The following is a 23,708-nucleotide window of genomic DNA, read 5'->3' as shown; positions in this document are numbered from 1 at the left end:
TATGAGCCAAGCAGTTAAAGGTTGTATCAGCGATAGCGGGGATACGTCACTTCTGTTGATGTTCAAACAAAACAGAGAGCTAGCTCCCCCTCCCTCCCGTGCAATTAAAACTCTCCTAATCTCCCATCTCATCGGTTATTGGTTGAAACACTTTATTTTGCCTTTGAGTGGTTGCCAACCCTTGTTGGTAGCAATTGTTTTTGTGTACAGATCTCGGAGCCTAGGCGTTTTTTTGACGGCCTGCTTATGGGGCAGACAGCTAGCGGATCGTTAGGAAAGATTAGATGAATGTGATCAAGAAGACAGTTTTGTGTCCAAAAGAGAGAAGCTCATCACATGGTGCCACAGAATAGAGATGGCAGTGTGGCCGCCATCTGCTCATGGATCACCATTGGGCTGCTCGTCATGGTCAAGTATGGCAGTGCAAGTGAAGGAGCTCTGAGCCCATCGTTCACCCTACACCTTTTAAAGTGGAGCAGAGGCAGCAGTAGACACACACACACACACAGTCAGTACAAATCAAGAAAGGGAGTGTGTGCGCGCGCGCGTGTGTGTGTGTGCGATGTGCGTATGTGAGAAAGGGAATTGCAGTGGACATGTTTGTTGCCATGGACAACAAGCTGCACTGATATCCACCTTTTTAAGATGCAGAAGCTTTTAAGCAGAAGCACTGAAGTGGTAGTGGAGGATGTTGCATACAGTACACACACGCACACACACACATGCACACGCACGCACACACAACACACACACAACACACACACACACACACACACACCACACACACACACACACACACACACACACACACACACACACACACAAACCCAGATCGAAGGAACCACAAGATGGAGGAAGAGAATGAATGTCCGCTGTAGGCCCCGTGTCCTGTCGCGCGTCTTTCTCTGCCTGTTTTATCCCCCCATTTTAGAATGGTTAGGCTCCTGTCACACAATGTTAGTTCGTGCCCTTTGTATTATACATTTTTCCCATTCATTGTCTACTACTTGTGGCGGAATAAGGGTTTTGTTTTGGGGAGAAAAATAATTGCTTTCCCTGCGCGCACAGGCACACATTACGCACAACGTCGACCTTCCATGCAACGCGGCACTGAGCTCGCGCTATAAAAAGCTCACGTTACAAAGTCACAAACAGAGAACGCTACATTTGGTGGTGTTACAGGAAAGTATATTAACAAACGTCTTCGTAAAAAAAACGTACTGATTGCCAACAGCCTCTGTAGCGTGCTGCACAAAATCCTTTGCAATAAGTTCCTGTCGTCATGCCATTTAAGTACAGATGAATAATAAAACACAACTAGACCGCCGCTCAGTCCTGTACATCCGTTCCGCGAAAATAAATCACACTTCAATTTGTCTCCATCTTTTACTCTGTGTATGCTTGTTTGGCATGCCTGAGTGTGTGTGTGCGGCTGCACAGAAAGTAGCTTACTGGTGTTGAAAAGGTGAATAGATTGTAGAATAGCCAAAGAAGATGTAGCATTGTTATAAAACCTTTAAAATCTCTAAACAATCACAAGTAGGGGCAGTTCATCACAGTTCATCCATTGCAACTGGATTGATGAAAGGTCACTTACACCTGTAGGCTACATTGTATTTGGGAAAAACAAAAGGTATCAGCATAATTTTATTTATTTATTTATTTATTTATAAACAAAAACATCTCTGTCAGTTCCATGCCGTTTTCAACAGCTATCAAAAACAAAGGTCATTTTTGGATGGATGGATTTTTTGTGAATGTTTCTTCTTCTACATAAGATTTCAGTCATCTTTAGTTCATGTGATACGTTATTGTTAATGCACAAATTAAGTAACAGTAGTCTGAAACGTTATTGTTAATGCACAAATTAAGTAACAGTAGTCTGAAACGAAATGCTGTTTTACATCTAACCAGTGGTGCAAATAACTGACATGTCCAAATGGGCCTTGATGAAATGTGTCGCTAGACTGTTCATACACATTTTAACGGGCCAAAGTTGAAGAGCTGTTGTCTGTTATTGTTCGTGCAAATATAGGCTGATTCATGTTCCATTGCATTGTGTAACTGAGGTCCATGGCTAGTCTGGCTTTCACCAGACCAAGCTCAATCTTTTAAGAAATCAAAAAATAAATAGCGGGCAGATCAGGCTGGGTTCACCCAGCCTAGTCCATAGGCACCCGATATTGTTTAATTTTCCGATTGAGATATCAACGCTCTGGCTATTTTAAATGCAAAAATGCATCAGGGAGTTATGACAAAACTGTAACTAACAAACTAGATCCTAATAGAAAGCTGTTAGCTTCCCTAAGCTACAGGTAGGCTTATAAGGTAGGCCTATTTACAACATAAATTGTCAATAGGCTATGCTGGCGACACAAATAAAATCTCCTTTGGAAACCAATGGCTTATGCCTTACAGTATCAAGCAGACTTAAACTGCCATATCGTGGCGAAAAGTTGTAATAAAATTCACGCAGCTCCATGAGTCAAGGAAAGCGCGAATGAAGTAGCCACTTCTAAATGGGACCTGCTACACAGTAGCTTAAGGTGTGTTGCTAAAGCAGCCATAATGAAATTAAGGTGTCATTGTTTGGATACTTCACACACACATGCTTTTTAATTTCACAGACTACAACTACCAAGCTGGAATCAAAGCACATCGATTCCCCTCTCACACCCTGCACTGCACACACTTAAAACAAATAAACAGGCGTCTCAGTCTCACGCATAGGCAAAACTGTATCAGACCGGTGTAACGTTGGTAAATCTTCCATTGCACAAAATGATTTTTGTAGCACGTGCAACAAATGACAGTCGAAAGATACAATTACAGTGCTGCTATCAATTTGCTTGGTATAACTGCATTTATAGTTTTCTACAAATGCAATCAATCAAATTGGCCTCCATCACTCAACCAACGCTAACAGTAACATTACCTAGGTCCTTATTGATATTATAAGATTAACATACCTGCAGTAAAAACCAAGCATGTCCGATAAACATCCTCAGATTTATTTCGGCTTCAAGAAGAAATGGGAATTACATTTCATGTGAACATCGTCCTATCCTTATTAGACGTTCTCTGCGGTAAACTACAGTCCTTGTAGGAAGCGTCCATTGTTTTTCCAACCCACTTTTAACTTCCAACAAAATTACGTTTCACTGCAACGATGCGCCATCTAGTGGACAAACGACTACTTATCGCCAATACTGGAAATGCAGCCATGATGATGGTGATGATGAATATTTGGCTTTCTTTTAATCCTACTGAATTTGTAATTATGTATCGGCCGTTCTAATACTGATAGTATGTGGGTGCCTGTGTGTGTGTGCATGTGTATATGTGTGCACCGCCATCTACTAAATGTACACATAACCTAATTTGTTTTAGACCCCCCATGGATGAAATTCTACGAAACTTGGCATACCCCCAGAGAATACCAGGTCAATCATACACATAACATTTGGTGCAGTTCTGAACATCTTAACTGAAGATAGGGGCGATTAAAGCAGAATAATATTGCATTTTCATTTTTTACTGGGGGGGTGCAAATCACAAATGAGTGATTATGCGCCAGGTTGATGTGGGCCCTTGAGACCAACATACCATAAAAGATTCATTATCCTCGGTGCCAAGGTTCAGGTAGTTATTTATTAATAGTAGGTAGTAATTTTTCCGTAAAAGTCTAAGGGGGCTACATACCCACCAAATTTCATGTGCATCGGTGTTTCGGTGTCCCGGGTATCGTTGACCAAAAATTCAGGAAGTAGATGACGGGGAAAAAAAAAAAAAAAAACTTTGACAATCATTATATGACCGCTTCGCTTGCGGCGGTCATAACAAGTAGGCATATGCTAAGTTAGTCAACACGCAGCCACTAACAAGCAGTGAAGTTTTTCTTAGCTGCGCAGACAGGACCTGTCATGTAAGGCGTACAAATAGTCACTATAGTAACCGGTATAAACTGTTTTCGGAATGGCTACGTGAGCTCTGCTGCGGCAGAGCCATGGCTCTGTGCTGTGGTTGCGCTTAATAAATTCCGCCGTGGGACGGCTCATGCTCACATTTATCATTTTTAGATACTGAGTGATCATATCGCCCCATACAATACAACACCAATAATACGTGCACAGTGTAATAACAGACGCTGGCTGGCATTCGGGAGCTTTAAAAATAGTGTTTTTTTTTTTTTTTTTAACCGGCGGCAGAACATTTTAACTGGTCAGCGTTGATTCGGTCAACCACCGGTTAAACGGCTACCGGTTAACATCCCTAGTCCCCTGCAGGAAATGTCTCATTTATTCAGTAAGCGTCCTAGTTTGGTCTGTGGTCTCTGGGGACTGATGTGCTACAGCACGGAGTAAACAGGAAAGATGGCTTGCTGTGGTCAGATAAGGCAACATGCCTGCTGCGAACCAGCCACCACCCTACCCTGGGCAGATAGGAGTTGGGCAGTGATGAAAAAGAAGAGAAGGGCAGTAGGAGAGTTGGCTCTAGATCACTGACCATTGCCTTGTGTGTCACGGCCAGCAGTGTGCTGTGCAGGGATGGACACTGCCGAAATGACACTGCTGGCTGATGATGATTTTAAATCAAGAATTCACCAAAAGAATGAGAATTTCTCAGCATCTTAAAGGGGCCATATTATCCAAAACTCACTTTTTCACTTTTTCTGTGCTTTTGTACTTCCATTTGGGTCTCTGATATTTCTACAAACACTCCAAGTGCAAAACAAAATCGTGCATTGAGATTTTGTTGGTTAGTTGAGAGATGTAATCATGCGCTTTCATGCCATTCAGATGTCTCCCCTATTGTAATGTCACAGTTGGGGAAATTTGAATATTACTACCCCCCCCCTATCATTTACAACGAGCACCATGCGAAAGAGTATTAATAGACTACACAAAATATCCAGGCATCTTTTACGCGCTTGATATCATCCATATTTCAAGTATACAAACTGAAACTCCCCAGGACACGTCTCGTTCTTGTTTGCATATTAAACCAATATGACACGAGTAGGGGCGGGGTTGGTAAAAGACATCCCCACAGCTGTAATTCGGCCATATAGTGTAGCCAAGCCTACGCTGGAAGGGACTCAGGCCATCTGGTAGTAGGTAGCCAGTTTCACAAATGCTTTTGAACTTTGAAATAGGCCACATCATAGGGCTGGGCGATATGGCCTAAGAAAACAAAAATCTCAGATTTTTTCACCTAAAAACACGATTTACGATTTTAATCGATTTTTATTGAAATCTGCATATCCTTCTTTCACAAGCGTCTTACACCATATCTTTAAGCAAATACAGTTGTCTATTTAAGATAAGTGAGCGTTTGCATGCTTTGACCTTTGTTGTGGCATCCATGTTTTTCACACATTCATGACCACTCACAGTGGGAAAAACAGCGTAATCACGGGAGCGGTCCCTGATATTCCCTTCTAAGCTTATGGATGACCTCACTAATGAGTGCCATTACGTTTGGCATCAGATCCTGCTTACAGTATGTTTGCTGCCCATCAGCAGCTGGGTGAAGTTTAGAGACATTGGACATAGCCTATGCCTGATCATTTAGAGACATTGGACATAGCCTATGCCTGATCATTTAGAGAAATTTTTCAGTGATCGAATTTAAAAAGAAAATCGTTTTTTTATAAAACAAATCGATTTGAATAAAAACCTTGATTTTCGATTTAAATACATTTTTGCCCAGCCCTACTACATCACCTCTACTGGACTTATATACTGACCCAAATAAAGTTTTACCCATTATCATTTAACATTGTTAGGCTATGTTGCGTCAATCGCAGGCATCTTTATTAATTGATTCTGCTAGTTATTGTTATTGTATTTAGCAGACGTTTCGGCTAATCTCCAAAAACTCGACTATTAGGCCACTTTACGATGGAAATTCAAAGAGAACAGGCAATGACGTTTGTCACACGTTCTTTATTATTCCTCCGTAACGTATTGCATTTTATCACTGGCAGTCGGAGGTTCTCTGGTGCAGAATACTCCATCTCCGTGTCATCGCTGTGTCATTGCCATGTCATCACCGCATCATTGTCATCACCCCTGGCTTTCGACTATGCCACCCATTGACGTCATTGACAGTAAAAGGTTGACGTAAACATGGAATCAGTTCCTGAGTGTCAAGACAACAATGTCAAGATGATGGCAGTACTTTGTGTTTTTGTAGTATATCAATAACCACTATTTTTGGCATGATGACAATTTCAAGCTGCTATTATAATATGTGACCAGGCGTGGAATTGAGGGTCGCAAGTGTGTTTTGAGGCATTTTGAGTTATTATATATATATATAGGTTTTAAGCTTTCTAACAATGTCTTACACATGGAAATCCGATAACATTGGAAGAAGTTGTAGCCATTTTAAAGTATACACATCTCAAAGCTACAAGCTGAGAAATCAGCTAGCAAAGATTGGCTACTTTCTCCCTGAATCCATGGGAGGGGAACACAATGGTCCTCATTTGCATGACATTAAGATCAACCCTCCCCCCTGTCACGGTCACTGATCTGTCAGCCTGCAGTGCAGAGTGTGTTGTAGTGGTCTGAACCATGGTTAACCATTGCAGTTACTATGTGTGTTATTTGATGGTTGATGAATTAGAGGATACTTTGTTGAAATGAAAATGATTTTATTACAAAAAAACAGGATGTATACAAGATTTGAAATTGCAGCGCTCTGTAGACCCACAGTGTACATTAAACCTCTTATAAACATGACAATATAAACATAATCACACACACATAATCACAGACAATGACAAGGCACCAGGTACCTGCCATCAGTCAATACAAGACATTCACACATTATTCAAATTAATTGCCCATCGAAACTAGTCGTCATATGATGCTAATGACCCATCGAAACTATTTGTAATGGGTTACAGAACCAGCTAGTAGCAATGGATAAAGTAGTCTAAAACAAACATGAGATCACGTTTGCAAACCATGTTATTTTGAATGGACACAAAACGCAAAGTAGATAACTTACCCCATAAGAAACAGAAAGGTGTTCCGGGCACACTTTCTTTTTTTCGGGAGCTTTTTGGTTGATGTTGTCATCTCTGAAGTACGTCTGTTTGTTTGAGATGCCCAATTATTCGCATGTCCTGCCACTCTCTTTCGGCAGCCAGAGAATCCAAGCGTATGTTGTACATAACCTCTGGAGAAAGTTTGTGACTACACGAACGTGTAACAAGGAGAGAGTTTTCCTTTCTTCTTCCATAACATTTGCAGTCAAAGTTACAGATTCTTTCAATTTTGCGGTCTTTATCCCCGTCAAATGTGGAGATAGCATCTGATATCTTACGATCTAGCTCCTCTGCTGCCAGACCGAGAGATAAACAAACGTGTTATGTTCTGGAAATGTTATTGAACTGACAAGTAGTCTCATCAACAGTACAAACTTATCTCACAGAATAGCTTTATGTATTGTCATCTGATATGGTCCAGCATCACAAATTGCTAATACAAGACCACATCTGGATTTGCAGAAAGAGTCTATTGGTACCAAAAGGAAGGTACGCATAACACTTGAATAGCGTGATAATCTGGCAATCAGCTTAAATTTAAGTCTAAATAAATGAATCATCTATATCATCCAAAATGTTTGTGTCTTATTTTATTTTATTGTATTATTTATTTATTTTAATATGGGCAGTGGATGTAATTTCTAGGAACACTATTCAATATGACACTGTGAACACGTATTCACAGACAGATCCCAAGCCTCTTGGAAATGTATTTTATCAGGCATTTAGACACTAGTCTAGTGTCTGTCATATGTTTACAAGGCTGCTCATTTCTTTGAATAGTGTTGTTTGTTTTGTTTTTTTCCCTGTCTGGCTGTGCTGCTTAAACTGTTTAGCTTAAAACCCACCATTGAAATGTAAATACAGCCCCAAGTTGTGTGTGATGGTATGTTTTACATGAATGTATTCAAATGTATGGATTTGAAGAGAACGAAGATATGGGGGGGTGTAATGTATAGACTTGGGCATTTGTGTGTGTGTGTGTGTGTGTGTGTGTGTGTGTGTGTGTTCTTTTGTGCACACACACACACCCACACATGTCTGATCATCATGTAGCTAATGACAACTCAGGACAGGGGGGCATTTGAGTTTTCTCTTGTTTCCTGGCAACAGCAGCGACCATTTGATTGCACTCTGCGACAGTCGGCATCTCTCCACCCAGTCTTTTGTCTCTCCGCCATCGGTCAGCTGGTCCTCTGTAGTCCCATAAAAGGAAAACCTCAATTCACTCACCGTACTTCATTAGGCTGCCTTCAAAAATACAGCTTCTCATCATAAACGCTTCTCATCAGTAAATGGACACCCAGTAGATGCCTTGCCACTGAGTGATGTGTGGTATCCATTGTGTAACTAATTAGTAACTAATTGCTGAATACTATTGACAACAACAACAACAACAACAACAAAAACGAGTGCAATTGCTACATATCACCGAGGAGTCTGACATGAAAGCAAAGGACCTCTTAAGATTTCCAATCAAAACGTGCCTTTGACTTGATAAGAGGCTGGTTAATGTGAACTTCTAAGTGTGTGGGAGTGTGTGCACATGCCCTCTCTGAGGCCAGCATTTGCGGCTCTTGGTGAACTTCTCAGGTGTATAGTCCAGTCATTTTAAGCCAAAATAGGGGTCAACGTTGAAAAAATTGCAACAGAAGAAAACTTTAACTGATTTTGTATCCTCAATATGTCCTGAGTAAGGGGAAAAAAAGCCCTGAAGAATCCCAATAGGGGAACGTTTAGAAAAAGACCTAAATATACCCTATTCCTGCACATATACAATATATTTCTCATGCAAATAACCTTCACATATCACCATGAAAATTACTGAGTTGATTACTTACATCATACAAACAGAAAATGTATAAAGTTTTTTTTTAAATTGTTTGTTAACATGGGCAAACAGGGCATAATGTCATTATGTATAGCTAATAGCAAAGTAAGGTCTGACCCAAAACTAATTGCAACATTTGACAAACAAACAATTTATTGTCCAAGGCATAGAGGAAGATAATACATGTCTTAACTGGTATTATCTCTCATCTACAGGGTATATGCTTTTAGAAAATATATAGTTTAGGGTGTTTAATCTGTTTTCCCTGGACAGTATAGGCCAAAATGTATCCACTTTACACTAGCTTCGCCTTTACAGAATAGAGGGCAATGTATTGTGCATGGCATGGAGGAAGATAGGAAATGACTTAGATGGTGTTATATTTCCTCTAGAGGGTATATGATTTTAGAAAATATATAGTTTATGGCCAAAATGTATCAGCTGGTATGGAGAAAGATGGGACATAAGTTGATTGATGCTATATTTCATGTTGTAACGTGACTAATCTGAATCTTTTATTTTAAATTTAGAGATTAAATTATCTCTGGGGTGCCAGGCAGTATTTAGCTGCCAATTCAAATGTAACCACCTTTACAGCGAAACTATCACTCAAATCAAACAACACAAACACGTTTTATACGTTTCAAATCATATATTGTGATAGTTTAAATTAAACAAAAATATTCATACACAACTTAAATAATCATTGTCCCTCCATACAATCGAAAATGAAATGATATTTAAACAAAATGTAAAAGTATGAAAGAGTCTGAGTCACTGAAGGAAAGTGAGTTGTGGAATATGTTGAATTAGTTGTTATACTGGCGGAAGGGAAACGTGAACTCGGAGATGAGTGTTGAGTTACCAGCGGGAGACTAGCCAGGGGAACTGCAGAGTAGGCCTACGACTTGAACCAGGGATCTTCGCAACACCTCGACAAGAGAAAGGAAAACATCTTGCCATGCTGTGAAAACAGACCAAAATCGTACAATGTAAGGCCGCCATAAGATGTATATGGTTTCTAAACCACAAGGCCTACAATAAAGTATTCTGGTCAAATCAGTTCCTATCGCGGGTAATCTGAGTACCCAGAAGTTTGCATCATATTGCGGGTGACTTTGTAGTTTAGAGCCCTATTTCTACTAGCCCTGCTGTCTGTACCACGTCCATTACGGACACTATCATCACGATTACCACTGCAACCTCCAAGCTATGTTGGGGAGAGGGTCGAAATAAGCATGGTATGCTTAGTGGACACCGTCGTATACACGCAGACGCACCTCCATTCAATAGACGATCGATCATAATCTCCAAAAGGATATTCTCCTTCAGATTTAGAATAGGTGAATAACATAGCCTACCTAAGACTTCATCCCACGTAAACGTTTTTCAACATTTGGTGTAGACCTATTTCTGCTTAATTTCTGCTTCAATTTATGCAACACTATGGCCTGCATCGCTTCCGCGTCATTACAAATGCACGTCTTTGTGTTTCTCGCGTGTAATACAAGTAGGCTATTTCCTGAAAACTTTGCGCAGCGATTTTGGGTTTGAATGAAGCTCTGGATGTCTAGCACATAGTGGAGCAGAGTACAAATGAGATTTGTCACCGTACTTGGAACTATCGTCTATTTTAATCAGTATCGTTGTTTGGCGCAATTAAAAAGTCTCAAGGGCCGGATTACGTTATTATTTTGACATACGTCGCGGGCCGGAATTGGGCCGGGTGTTTGAGACCCCTGCCATAAATAATCAACAATGGATTGTATGATAATGAGCCAACCGGTGGATAGACAGCCTAATGTCCCCCTCCAAAATCACTGCAGAAGAATCGTCACACTGCTCACCTGTTTGTGTGTGTTAATGTAGCTTTAATGTAGCATGAATATGATATAGCATCAAAGTTCAAAGATGTATCACAATCACAGCTTGTATTGCCTTTCCCCAACACACCCTGTTCATAATGATGATGAGGTCTTTCCAAAAAGAGCTATTCAAGTCATCTGGAGCAAATTCCTTTTCTTTCTCGTCATTACTCGATTCCTCTATTCGATTACATTATATTGCCTAAGAGGGCAAATAGTGCAACGCGATGTCCATTTTCCACTGCTGCAGCCATGCAGAAGGCCGTGGTGAATGGCTGAAGGGATACCCCCCCTGCCGTAATAAGAAATGCGCTGCAGCTAGGAACTGAGGATGGAGCCTGCAATAACCTTTGGAAACCGCAAGCTTAGGGGATGATGCCTTGGATCAGTGGGTTATTTTAATATGGTTGTGTTGCTGCTGTTCTTGTGGTTGCTGTTGTAGAATGACTCTGTCTCTGGCCTGGTGCCCACTGGCCAATCACAGTCAACCACAGCCAACCACACTCTTGCTTGGCTTATGGCTTAAACATGGCTTAAACAGAACTCTGTATGCAAGTCTGCCTACAAAGCTGTAGGCATACAAAGTGTAAGGCATTTAAGCAAAGAAGATTTGTGTTTATTTGTGTAATAATATAACTCTCTCTCTTTCAGGGCGGAAGGTTCCGGGGCTTGTCCCTAGGGTTCCCCCCTCTGCCCCAGCGTTCAGGAGGCCGTCGCTCGTTCGGCCGCTCCAAACGCCTCAGTCTGGCCCGCTCCCTGGATGACCTAGAGGTAAGGTACATGTAGCACCTGCAAAGCTTCCACGAATAGTGTTTACCAACATGAAGATGGGTTGCATCTGTAATAGGGTTTTTTTTTATAATGCACAATAGAACTTGCATTTTTTAAAATGTGGATGAAATATGGGAATTGGGCTGAATGCACACAAGTTCAACACAATTCTGGCTAACTCACTAGCAGACAGTAAACCTATCAGTGTATGACAACCCAGATATTGTATAAGCCCCAGAATGTGATGGATCTGTGTGCTGTGTGACTGCAGCTGATGATGCTAGGACCACACGTGGCTCTAATTTTAGGCGGCAGATGTGCTGCTGCTCGTCATGGCGATGACGTGCTGCTCACGGGGGTCTCACGTTAAGCTCACATGTGACCCCGCCAGCAAAAGATGATGAGGGGAACATAGAGAAGAGGGGTTGGAGCACTTGACATTGTGATTATTCCTTAGCTGTGAAACACCAAGAAGGAAAAAGGAAAAGCAGTGTTTCACACAGAATTGAATTCTATTTGTGGTGGTAGGTTTGCAGAATTAATTTGAATGCAAATGTTTTTAACAAATTAGCGCAGCGGGGTTATGATGCTAACCATATTTAAGCACAATTTAGCCTTCTAGTTGTCTTCTATGCCTTGCAGGATTGTTAATGTTGTCTTTAAACATGCATGTACAGTAGGTTCGTTGACAGACAGAGAAACAAGGAGAGGCTTTCCAAAGGTGCACATAGCTCTACAATGAAAGAATTCCATCCAATTGAAATAGTACAACCTGGAAAATCACTGTGTGGTGGTCAATGTTGATATTGTGATGGGCCGCCACAAATAAGTCAATGTATGGGAAACACTGAAAAGGGAAGTGACATTCTTTAGAGGTCCAAATTTGAAATGCAATTTTAATGTACAATATATTATTATTATTTTGTGGAAATCATATGATTTTACCTTTGGTGCAAAAAAGTGGACATGTGAAAAATGTGTTGACATTTTGTCCTTGTTAATCCTTGGCTGACAGGCTTCTTCCATGGTGAGTGGACTCTGGGGGGATGTGCTGTGTATCATTCTAAAACACATTATTACACGGCTCTTCAGAGTGCTGCAGAATGCTCCATTCACTTCAATGGGCCTTCCCAACGTTCGGTGGTCTGCTAATTCTCAATAACAGACCGTTGCTAAGTATTACAGACCGCTGTCAAGGAAAATGGGCTTTGTGCTTCTAATTTACGTCTTTGATATTACTGCGCAAGGACCGGAACTTCATTCAAAAGTGAAAGTAGACGGTTGATCAGCTGTGTTCTAAAGAATCTTTGATTCAAGTTCAGCGTGTGCTGTTGCGAACTATTTGTTTCTCACCAAAAGCCACGACGAAACGGTAACAAATAGGCTATAGCCTAGGCTATGTAGGCTAAAGAGTCACATCGTGGAGAGTTTATTGTTTCGTTTGGCAAGTAGCCGTGTAATAAGCGGGATAATGTATAGAACGCCGGTCATTATTGGGAAAATAAGTCCCGAAAGGGCGAACCGGACCCCGACGCGCAGCGGAGGGGTCTTGTTCCACCCTGAAGGGACTTATTTTCCCAATAATGACCGACGTTCTAAACATTATCCCTTACTTATTTTAAACCTTCATTACTACTATCAAAGTTAAATATATTTTTAACTTACTATAATTTAGGTTCTCATTAGTGTGGTATTCAATTCAGGTTTATAATGTTCTACATGTAGAGACACAGTAATAAAGAGTTCTTGGCTAATACGACTGGTGCTGTACGTGGCCCTCAGAGTGAAAAAGACTGTATGAACTACTTAAAGGAGATTTTTCACATAGATCTCTGTTTCTCGAGGTCACCGAGTACTGTTGGTGCTGTTGGTCGCCCGAGTTCTCCTTTAACCACATCTCAAGACCTCTTGTTTAATGATCACCTCTCCTCCACACCCAACACATAGCTCCATACAAGATAGCTTGTCTTTGTTGTATTGTTTTGTTTGTTTGTTTGTTATTGTGTTTCCTTGCCTTCCTACTATGTACAGCGACCTAGGGTTTGAGAAAGGCGCTGTATAAAATAAACATATTATTATATTATTATTAAACTGACATCTCAGCAGGGAGGTCTTCATTTTGTATGCTATACAGATTGCATGCATTCTGTCAGGTTAGCGCAAAAGAAAACAAACAAACAAAGAAAACATGAATTTGAAAGCAGTGTTGTTGAGGCAGCAGCAGCGTGCTGTATCTCTGTGTCTGTGTCCCCATCCCAGTGTTGTTGAGGCAGCAGCGTGGTGTATCTCTGTGTCTGTATCCCCATCCCAGAGTCGGGATAGATAGCAGTAATGACCGGATCTCTTTCTTGTTTACGGCCTGGGAAAGTATTTTCTCTCTAGTCTGCCTGAGGAATGCGATAAAGTTAGAAAAGGCCCTCCAGGGAGTGGAGGCTAGAGATGGGTGATAATGATTTGAGCATAAAGGAGGACGGTAATAGCCTCTGCAGCATGTACAAGAATGCCTGGGCTGTGGCTATAGTTGATTCTTATAATAAATGATAATAATACATTTCATTTCAAGATGCCCAGGACAATTAAATAAAAAATAGCAAAACTCCAAGGACACTATACTGTACACTACATATGAACAGATATCCAAACACAGAGGGCACTGTAAACTCATGTAGCCGATGCTTTTAGCCAAAGTGACTGTCCGTGACATTGATGGGGACTCCCTTATTTGTCGGAGCTGTGCCTGTTGGGCAGATAGACTACTGACCCAGTCTGCCCGCAGCTCCCAGTGGCTTCCCTCCCTCTCCCTCGTCATGTGGCTCAGGCCCAAAGCTCTGCCCTGTCCCCTACTTTCACCTTCCGCGCGCTTGAGCCCTTTTCTGTGGTGTGGCATGTGTGGTAATGGTGCCAGTGTTGTGGGAACAGAGATGGGTTTGTGTTCAAGTAGGCAAGTAATTAGAGTGTGGTGGTCCTGTGTGTGTGTGTGGTGTTGAAGGGGGTTAATTAGTGCCTGTGTGTGTGTGTGTGTTTGAAAGAGAGAGAGAGAGAGAGAGAGAGAGAGAGAGAGAGAGAGAACATTCTTGTGTGTTTGGTACTAATGAGATCTGAGGAGAAATTAGTTGGCACACACACACACACACACACACACACACACACACACACACACATACATACTCATACACACACACAAATGCATGCACTAATTATTGCCCTCTGGTGAGATGCTTTCATATGCACACACACAGACACACACACACACACTGGCACAAAAACAGACACTCTAATTGTTGTGAAATGAACAGGACAAGAAATCCATAACCATCGGGTTATATTTGTTGAAAACATAATTTGTTCCTATACAAAAACACAGCAGCAAGCACACTCATAGACATCAGAGCTGGCTCAACACATGTTCCCTCCCAGACATCATGAGTTGTGCCTGCACACACACATCTACACACTCCTCCACTCCACCCCACCCTAACACACACCGTCCTGTCTCAGTTTGGGATGACACAGCCAACAGTTATGTTGCTGTTAGATGCCTCCTTCTCACTCAACGGCATCATGAAGAGCCGTCATTTGAAAGACCCTTTTGAGTGTCTAGGCCTTTTTCCGTTGATGTGTATGTCTTGATAGTTTGAGTGTGTGTATGTGTGTGTGTGTGTGTGAGTTCAATATTGATAGTTTGTAGTTTTCTTTTTTTTGTTGAGATCAATACAGCCCATCTCGTAAACACATCTTTTCTGGGCAGTTCATTTGCACTAAGTATGTAACATCTAAACAAGGGTAGGTAGATACATTTTCAGTTTAGATAATGAAAATGAATAGAAATAAAAGATTTCATTTTAAGAGGTAACCCCCCCCCCCCCCCCCTGTAAAAGGCTGGTGCAGCAGTGACCACTAGCTTGAAAGGGAAGGTAAAAAAGTACAACTAAACTAACAAAACACCTGGACCAAATGGAATGCAGTTTCCACATTCCGTTGTGACAGGCCTTGTAGAGAACTTGTGGCACCAAAACTCTTTTTCTGTAGCCTAATTAGATAAGACTATAGTATGTGACTAAAAATAACAAGCATTGCCATTGTTGTGCATGTAGGCTACAGCATGGGGCATTTAAGTTGCTCAAATTAGATTACTTTTTCCTATCTACTGAATTTCAACAGAAGCTGGAGGTTTTGGTCAGGCGGTACTATTTTGATGACACTTTGTGCCCTCCTTAAATGACGCAGTATTAGTGGTGCCTGTCAAAACAGGTGGAAACTGATGCTGGTTCGAGGCACAGTACCGACGTTCCAAAAACTTTGAACGGAACCGGTTCAAGAACAGGTTCTCTGTTGGAAAAACGGCTGTAGAGGTCCATGTGTGGCATCTCTTCATGGCTCTGGATGGACATGCACTGTGGAGAGGGAGAGATCTGTGTGACGTATGAAGAGGGGTCAGTGGTACCTCAGCATGGCGGCCACCTCCGGTTTGGGGACAATGGAGAAAAGAAACCCATCCATCCATCCATCCATCCATCCATCCATTCATCATAACAACTGAAGTGAGTTTACAATACGGAATATTCGGCCATGTAGTCAGGTCATTTTTCTATGAGCCAGCTGGTCATTTGTAGGGGCATTCACTCAATCCAGGTGTCATCAATTTCAGACTGTAGCTCTTTTGCCATTCTATCTAGCTCATCAGAATAGGTTTTTTCAATTAACAAATACAACTGCATGGTTTTGTCACAGTGCAGCCCCAAGAACTTGCGGAAATGGCAGTCTCTCTCTAAATGGTGTCCTTATGCTTGCAATACACACACACACACACACACACACACACACACACACACACACACATACACACACATACACACACACACACACCTCATGGCAGTATTTTCAGGGTTTGCTTGAATGTCTTGGTTGTCTGCTGTGTTGAGATCTGTGAAGATTGTGGTGGGTGTTTGAGTGTGTATTGAGGCGATGTCTGACTATACTGGAACACAGTAGGCTCCATGCCTGGTCTTGTGATGTCTGTATTGAAACAGTCTGACTCTTTCATTCTTTGTCTCTCTCTCTCTCTCTCACTCTCTCTCTCGCTCTCTCTCTCTCTCTCTCTCACTCTCTCTCTCGCTCTGTATTTGTATGTATGTGTGTGTGTCTGTGCATGTGTGTCTCTGTGCATGTGTGTATGTGCGTGTGTGTGTCTGTGCATGTGTGTGTCTGTGCATGTGTGTGTCTGTGCATGTGTGTGTCTGTCAGTGTTTATGCCCGTTATTAAGCGGTCACCCGCGGTTATGAGTCATAAACAAAATATTTTAATGATATTCGGGTCATTTGCGGGCGAGTCAGTTAAAATTAATTAAATATATATTTTCTACAAATAGGCCTACTTAAAATATCACGAGAAGGCTAGCATCAATACAGTAAAGCATCAATACTCAGCGTCAACAGGAAAGAAGCAAGACGCGAGTTAAAATAATAAAGACACCCCTTCAGGAAAAGCGATATAGGCTATGGGAAATATTGGGAAAAGTTGTTAAAGAAGATGACAGTAGTACAAGTTATGGTCTAGGCCTACTTCTTGCGAAGCCATTTAAAAGTATGACAGCCAAAACGGGCAGCCTGCAGGAATAAATGTTATGGCACAGACTACACAGCCTTATCTACCAGTATGTATAGGTTTGCGCATGCATAAAAGTTACCTTAGTTCGTTGTGTTTGTGACTTTAAACAGTGGATGTGTCAAGCTTTGTGCTTGATTCAGCATTATAAACCAGTTCTTACGCTAACGTTATGACCAGCAATGTATCTCTCTTGCCTATACCTTGCCTCACCATTTCTGTTTTCGAAAGAAAGATGTATGTCCATGGCCTTCAAATCTTATCCTAGTGTTCTAATCCTTGGTGGTTGCGTGCGTGCTTGCGCTCTTATTCTCATTCTCTCTCCTGCGCAAACATTATGTCCTGCATGCCTACTGCGTGTAGTTCTACTGCATAAAGTTTCGCAAATAAATTAGTTTGTTTTACAGAAATGGCCTACTGTCACACTGCATGCAGGCTATAACCAAAAGCACACATTTTGTAAATAAGCGGGTCGGGTATAATTTTGTCCTAATTAATATTCGCGGTCCGAGTTGCGGTCGGGTTGATTAAAATATCGGGTGACCGCGGGCCGCTTGTGACCAAACCCGCGCAACACTGGTGTCTGTGCATGTGTGTGTCTGTGCGTGTGTGTGTCTGTGCGTGTGTGTGTCTGTGCTAGTGTGTCTCTGTTCATGTGTGTCTCTGTGCTAGTGTGTGTCTGTGCGTGTGTGTGTCTGTGCGTGTGTGTGTCTGTGCGTGTGTGTCTGTGCATGTGTGTGTCTGTGCATGTGTGTGTCTGTGCATGTGTGTGTCTGTGCGTGTGTGTGTCTGTGCCTGTTTGTGTCTGTGCTTGTGTGTGTCTGTCTGACGGAGGCTGCCTGATAAGACCCTTTGGTCCCGAGCTGACACATCATAGTCAAGGTCCAGGAGTTACCGCGCTTTTCCTAGAAGTCACTATTTCCTTCATGCCCCAGAGACAAGCATAAACAGACCACACACTGTTCATTATGCATTTATAATCTAAATGGTGGATATCATTTTATCCTAGGGATGCTGTTGGACAACACACACACTCACACCATTGGAAATAGAGCAACAGTGATCTTTGTCAGTACTTGTCTATCGTATTCTTTGCAAGTTCGTAACTGTACACTGGTATGCGTCTTGTCTTGGTCGACACATGGCTGAACACGAGGCAGTGATTTAACGTGGTGAGGTGTGTGTGTGGTGGTGTGGTGGTGGTGGGGGGTAGGTTGTTATGTAGCTGTACAGCTGATGGCCTAGGATAAGTTTGTAGATGGGAGAGTTCCAGTGCATGTATGTTGAGAACAGACAGGTTGCCTCAGATGCTGTGTTGAGGCTTGTTCAAGAATGCAGCACCCTCATATCTCACCAGTCCTAGACACCAGTCAAGCCTTGGCCTAGGTCTACCACCCAGATACCAGCATACACCACTTATGTACGCAATCACATCACTCACACGTACAAACATGTGCACACACACTCACAGACATCAGAAGTACCATATGGTGTAGAAACATGAACACACACACAACCACAAAATTGTCAAATTGTTTTAAATCTATTTTTCAAACACTTCAAACAGGTGCTTTGTATCAGTTGGAAAAGCATGTGTACTGGGCTCTACACTTGCTTATTGCATACAGCAGCACATCTATAGGGATGTGTGTGTTCTGCTCTTCATGCCCAGTATATGTAACACACACCCACACACACACACCCACTCACACACACACACACACACTCAGCAGCGAGCGTGTGTGTGCATCTCCTCCTCAGCCCCTCGCTCTGTGGGCGGAATAGGAATTACGTAGAGAAGGGGTGGGAGAGGGAGGGAGGAAGGGAGAGAGGGAGGAAGGGAGAGGGAGAGAGAGAGATAGGCGAAGGGGAGCTCACAGCGATAGCGACAGTGACGGGCAGTAAGAAGTCAGGGCTCACGCACTCTAGCAAACAGCGTGTCTGTGTGTGTGTGTTCTGTCCCCGCATGCACGCGCGCTCACACACGCACACACACACACACACACACACACATACACATACACACGCACACATACATAGCGCCTTACAGGCACCCACTCCGATGGATGTGTTTACACAGAGAAGAGCTGTGGTCTGAAGCTTTGCTGTGGAGAGTTGTACGGCTGGCCATACATGGAGCAAACTTTGAGCGTGATCGCTGACGGAGTAAGTGTTTCTGCACACACACACACACACACACACACAGAGAGAGAGAGAGAGAGAGAGAGAGAGAGAAGGAATGGCAACACACGCTGAGGCTAGACCTTTAAATGGCTCATACATGACACTGTCATCCTCTACAGAACACAGAAGTGGTGCTTTGGTCTGTATGTTTGAGAGGGTGAGCTTTCATGTCTTTGTGTTTGTGTATGTCGTTAGTATGCGTGAACAGGGTCGTCGTGCTATTAGTATGCGAGTGTGGGGTTGGGTTTGAATACCGAAGGGGTGTGTGTGTGTGTGTGTGTGTGTGTGTGTGTGTGTGTGTGTGTGTATGTGTGTGTTTCACACCACTCTGAAGTGCTTGTGTGGTCATGCCATGGAATTCCGGGGCTTGGCTCTTGCTTGACTCCTCGTTATGTTCTCTCTGTTGCTGCTGACCGTATGCAGTCACCTTTGAGTCCTGTGCTGTACAAGCGTCAAAGATTGACAAGATCTCTCTGTCTCTGTCGCTTCCTTTATGTGTGCTGTCTTGAGGAACAAATACATTTATTAATCTACTGTGAAACAGGTATTACAGTTTTATAGTGATTGTGTGTCGTCACAGGAGGAATTAAAAAAGCATGTTTTGAAAATGGAATATATACTGTAATATATATTTGAAAATGGAATGTATACTGCCCATTACTGCTCAAATCTCTAGCACCTAGCTAGGAGATTTTCCACAGTCCTCTAAGTTCTGAAGCATATTTTAAACTGGCGTGTGTCCTTTTAAAGGCTTTCATGTATTGCTTCATAAATTATTTTAATTGAATCAACAGTCTGCCATGTAAAGGTCTAGAGGCATGACTTGACTATACAGGGGTCCGTGATAAAGGCCACTAATGATGTTTTTGAATAGATCAATTCATTCCCAGATGGAGGAAATGAATTGGTCTTAAGTTACTGAAAAATAGTATCACTTGCCAATGTAAGTGGGGGACTTGTATCACTTGATTCAAATGGGAAATGAGAATTTTTGAAGATTTGACATGATCGTAATTATATGTGATTGATAACCCTTTTGCTTCACACAGCTGTGGGCTTATGCCTAAGCAATACTTGTCAAACTTGTCAGACTTGTTCATTGAACACAGAGTGTTCAGAGTTAGAGTACTTCAAAATCTACACTTTAAAATCAAAATGCCCCCCCCCCCCCCCCAGTGCTTGGAGAGAAGCCCTCTCACACCGTTGTCCACACACAGCACCCTCTCCCTCAGATGTGTGCCTGTTTGTTCCGGATCCCTTTGAGCATGCGATGGCCTTTGCCTAGTGCTCATCTGCGACAAGCCAGTGAAGGTTTAATGAGCTTGTGACCACGGGGGGGCCAGTCGGCCAGGTACTGGCCTCTGATGATGCGTCTCTCCTGCCTCTCTCTGAGGGGAGCTCAGGGGTGGGATGGGTCAGAGGGTGCGAGCGGGAGAGATGGGACCGTGGCCACGGCGCAGTTGCAGAGTAGGGCCAGTAGAGGGCAGTGCTGGGGCAGGTTTCAAAGCTGTCCTCTGATTGGTGACACTGTGGGCAGATGCTCCTTTTTAGTGAAGCAAATGAACGGGTCCCTGTGGGAGGTGCAGATAGTGCGGAAGAGTCGACATGTGTAGCATTAGGAGGAAGAATGTCCCAAAAGTTCTTGGATTTGGATTGATTATGGGCGACTGAGGACATAATGTATGTGTGCACATATGTTTTTGCGCACACAAGACCACACACACACACACACACACACAGACACACACACACACAAGCGGACAAGAACACACACACACACACACACACACACACACACACACACACACACACACACACACACACACAAGCGGGCAAGAACACACACACACACACACACACACATACACACACACACACACACACACACATGTTCAATCAATCAATTTTAAGACTAATTTGATTGGAAATGTCCCCCTATGCAAGAGGTTCTTGCATCTTAAAGATTGTTATTGCATCTAAATCCAATAAAATTATTCACAGTTGAATTGTACAAATATGGGCTTTTCTCATTTTTATTATTCATGTGGTTGACAGATACTGGAGATCTGGTCTATCTTGCACTGCGTAATACAGTATGACACATTCTCCCCTGACTCAAAACACATTGGAAGCAGGAGCCTGATGAACTGACAGGGAAAGTGAAATGTTGCCATCATGTACTTAATCTTCCTGGCAGAAACTAGAGAAGGGTGTCTTCATTTTCTGTTAACTCTGATGTCGTCGTGAGAGGGACTGAACCTAACTCTGCTCTGAAATTTCATTTAGTTTGTTTTTATTTGATTCTGACAGAGGCTTGTGCTAGGAAATATCAAACAGAATGCCCTGGCAGGTCACTCTTTCCCCAGCAGTACGTGCAGATCTACATACACTATGTCTTTCTGTCAAGCTTACTCTGTGGGCATTTGTAATGCCACTGTGACAGAGTGCTCAGTATTTGCCACGAAAAACATGAAATGTTGAGGTTTGAAGGGAAAGACTGGGCCTCAGGATAAGGTCACCATTTTTCTTTCGTTCAATTGAGGGACCCCAAGAAAATGGAATGGGGTGGAAACAACTTTTTTAGCTGCAGGTAACAACCAAACTGTTTTTTTTAGCACTTTACCCATTCCTGTCAGGGGCTTGACGGGTTGAGTGGATTGATGTTGCCATTAAGGTAATGCCTGTCAAAGTTACCAGCAGGTTTCCCCAACAGGGATCCAGCCATTTGACCAGGCAGGAGATGGCATCTCTAAAGTATGCCTTCGTATGGGGTTGGATTCAAAAGGTTGATTCAGTAAAAGCTATCAACAATTTGAATCAGCTACTATGTAGTGTATAATGTGCAAAATTATGTATCTTTAAGTGTAGTATGACTATGTTTTTAAAGCGCTTTGCTAGAAGCATCCAAATGTTTATAGGGCTCCAGAGTAAGATGCTGACTGTAGTGCTCTGCCCTCAGACCCTTGATGCCTCTTCTCTCCTCTACTCTTCTCCTCTCCTCTCTTCTCTTCTCCTCCCCTCCCCTCTCCTCTCCTCTTTTCTTTTCCTCTCTCCACTCCTCTCATCGCTTCTCTCCTTCCCTCTCCTCTCCAGTCATCATGCCAGTTGCCACAAATGTAAATCCCTCATTGACGGTGGCGCTGCTGTGGAAATATGCACCACCAATGTGTCAGCTCAAATAAACACTTCAGCATACTTTATGACATGACGTCAAGGCCAAACTTATTTATTACACTGTGATTGCAGCGTATCATGTTAATGGTTTTAGAGGGAGGAAAAGGAAGGTCCAAGCCATCAAGGCTGTTTTTCTTGTGCTGGATTTGAACAGGATTTTGAACAAAGCGGCAGACTCCGTTGTGGTGATCAGATAATCAAAATAGAGGGTAGATGCCATAAGAGATTATTGGGTCATTTTTGGCCAAGTGAAACAGCAGTTTCAGACAATCAATTGCTGCTACTGTTATTTATCCGCAACGAGGACAAACGCAAAGTAAAGTCAGCTACAGAACGGATGAGATTGCATCCTTGAGATAGACCATCAGAGAGAAGACATTTGTGAGGATTGTGGGGTTGCCAAACCCTTATATTGCTTACATTATCTTCTGAACCTGGAAGACCTCCTCTCCACATAAGAACTATGGATTCCTGCAAACCGCATTGTGGCCTTGTGCTGTTTCATTTTAAGCCAAGACCAGGCAGCTAGTGAATTAAAGTCCAGATCTGGAGCAGCCAGCAACTGACTGGCCAGGTTTGGGCTTGAATTCAGGAGCTGCTTGACTTCAAATGAAATGGCATAAGGCCACCAGAGGCGGACATCCCGGGTTCAGAAAGTAAAAGTCCTGCCAAGTATTTGATCCAACCATTTAGTAAACCAGCTCATCCTAATTAGCAGCCAGGTAGATCAGATAATTAATGATATCACCTGTGTTAAGTGTACAGGTAGAAAGGATATACAACAAGACTTTTACATTCTGGAACTGGTGTGGTCTGGCACATTATCTAAAAATCGTTATCTTACACTATCTAAAAAGCATTATGCCACCGACCAAGAAAAACCTGGTCTATAGCGAAAGGCGCATATGAAGCACAGCTGAAGACGCACTGTCACCACATGTAAGCAGCAACTCCTGCAGGTTAAATGTCCTTTTTAAATGCTTTTATTCAGTCATTTGAACTTTATTGGGGTAAGTGTTGCTTTTTTTAGGCTATGTTTTCGATGGGAACCCTTTGTCAGTCAATAGTGAATGTAATTAACTGTCTATAACTGTTTTGTCGTTGACATTGACACCACGGTGAAGTTAGTTTCACTTTGCCAAGGAATTCAATAGACTAGTGCAGATCCGTGTAGGCTATACACGAATCCGACGAGCGTTCTGTGTAGGCTGCCATCTT

The 23,708-nt window shown here is 42.5% G+C and overlaps 1 protein-coding gene across 3 annotated transcripts in view; it reads left to right on the top strand.

The window, feature by feature from the left end:
• The window catches only part of rgs12b (regulator of G protein signaling 12b), a 64,727-nt gene that overhangs the window by 6,956 nt on the left and 34,063 nt on the right, over window positions 1-23,708 (top strand). For all 3 annotated transcript variants that reach the window (XM_042101370.1, XM_042101361.1, XM_042101374.1), the window contains exon 3: window positions 11,408-11,527. In XM_042101370.1, the coding sequence (XP_041957304.1) occupies window positions 11,408-11,527 (120 nt within the window). The remainder of the gene's footprint in view (window positions 1-11,407; window positions 11,528-23,708) is intronic.

Source organism: Alosa sapidissima, chromosome 1 (genome assembly GCF_018492685.1).
Source record: "Alosa sapidissima isolate fAloSap1 chromosome 1, fAloSap1.pri, whole genome shotgun sequence".
NCBI classification, from domain to species: Eukaryota; Metazoa; Chordata; class Actinopteri; order Clupeiformes; family Clupeidae; genus Alosa; species Alosa sapidissima.
Note: the sequence above shows the minus strand (reverse complement) of the source record. Positions and strands in the feature narration are given on the sequence as shown.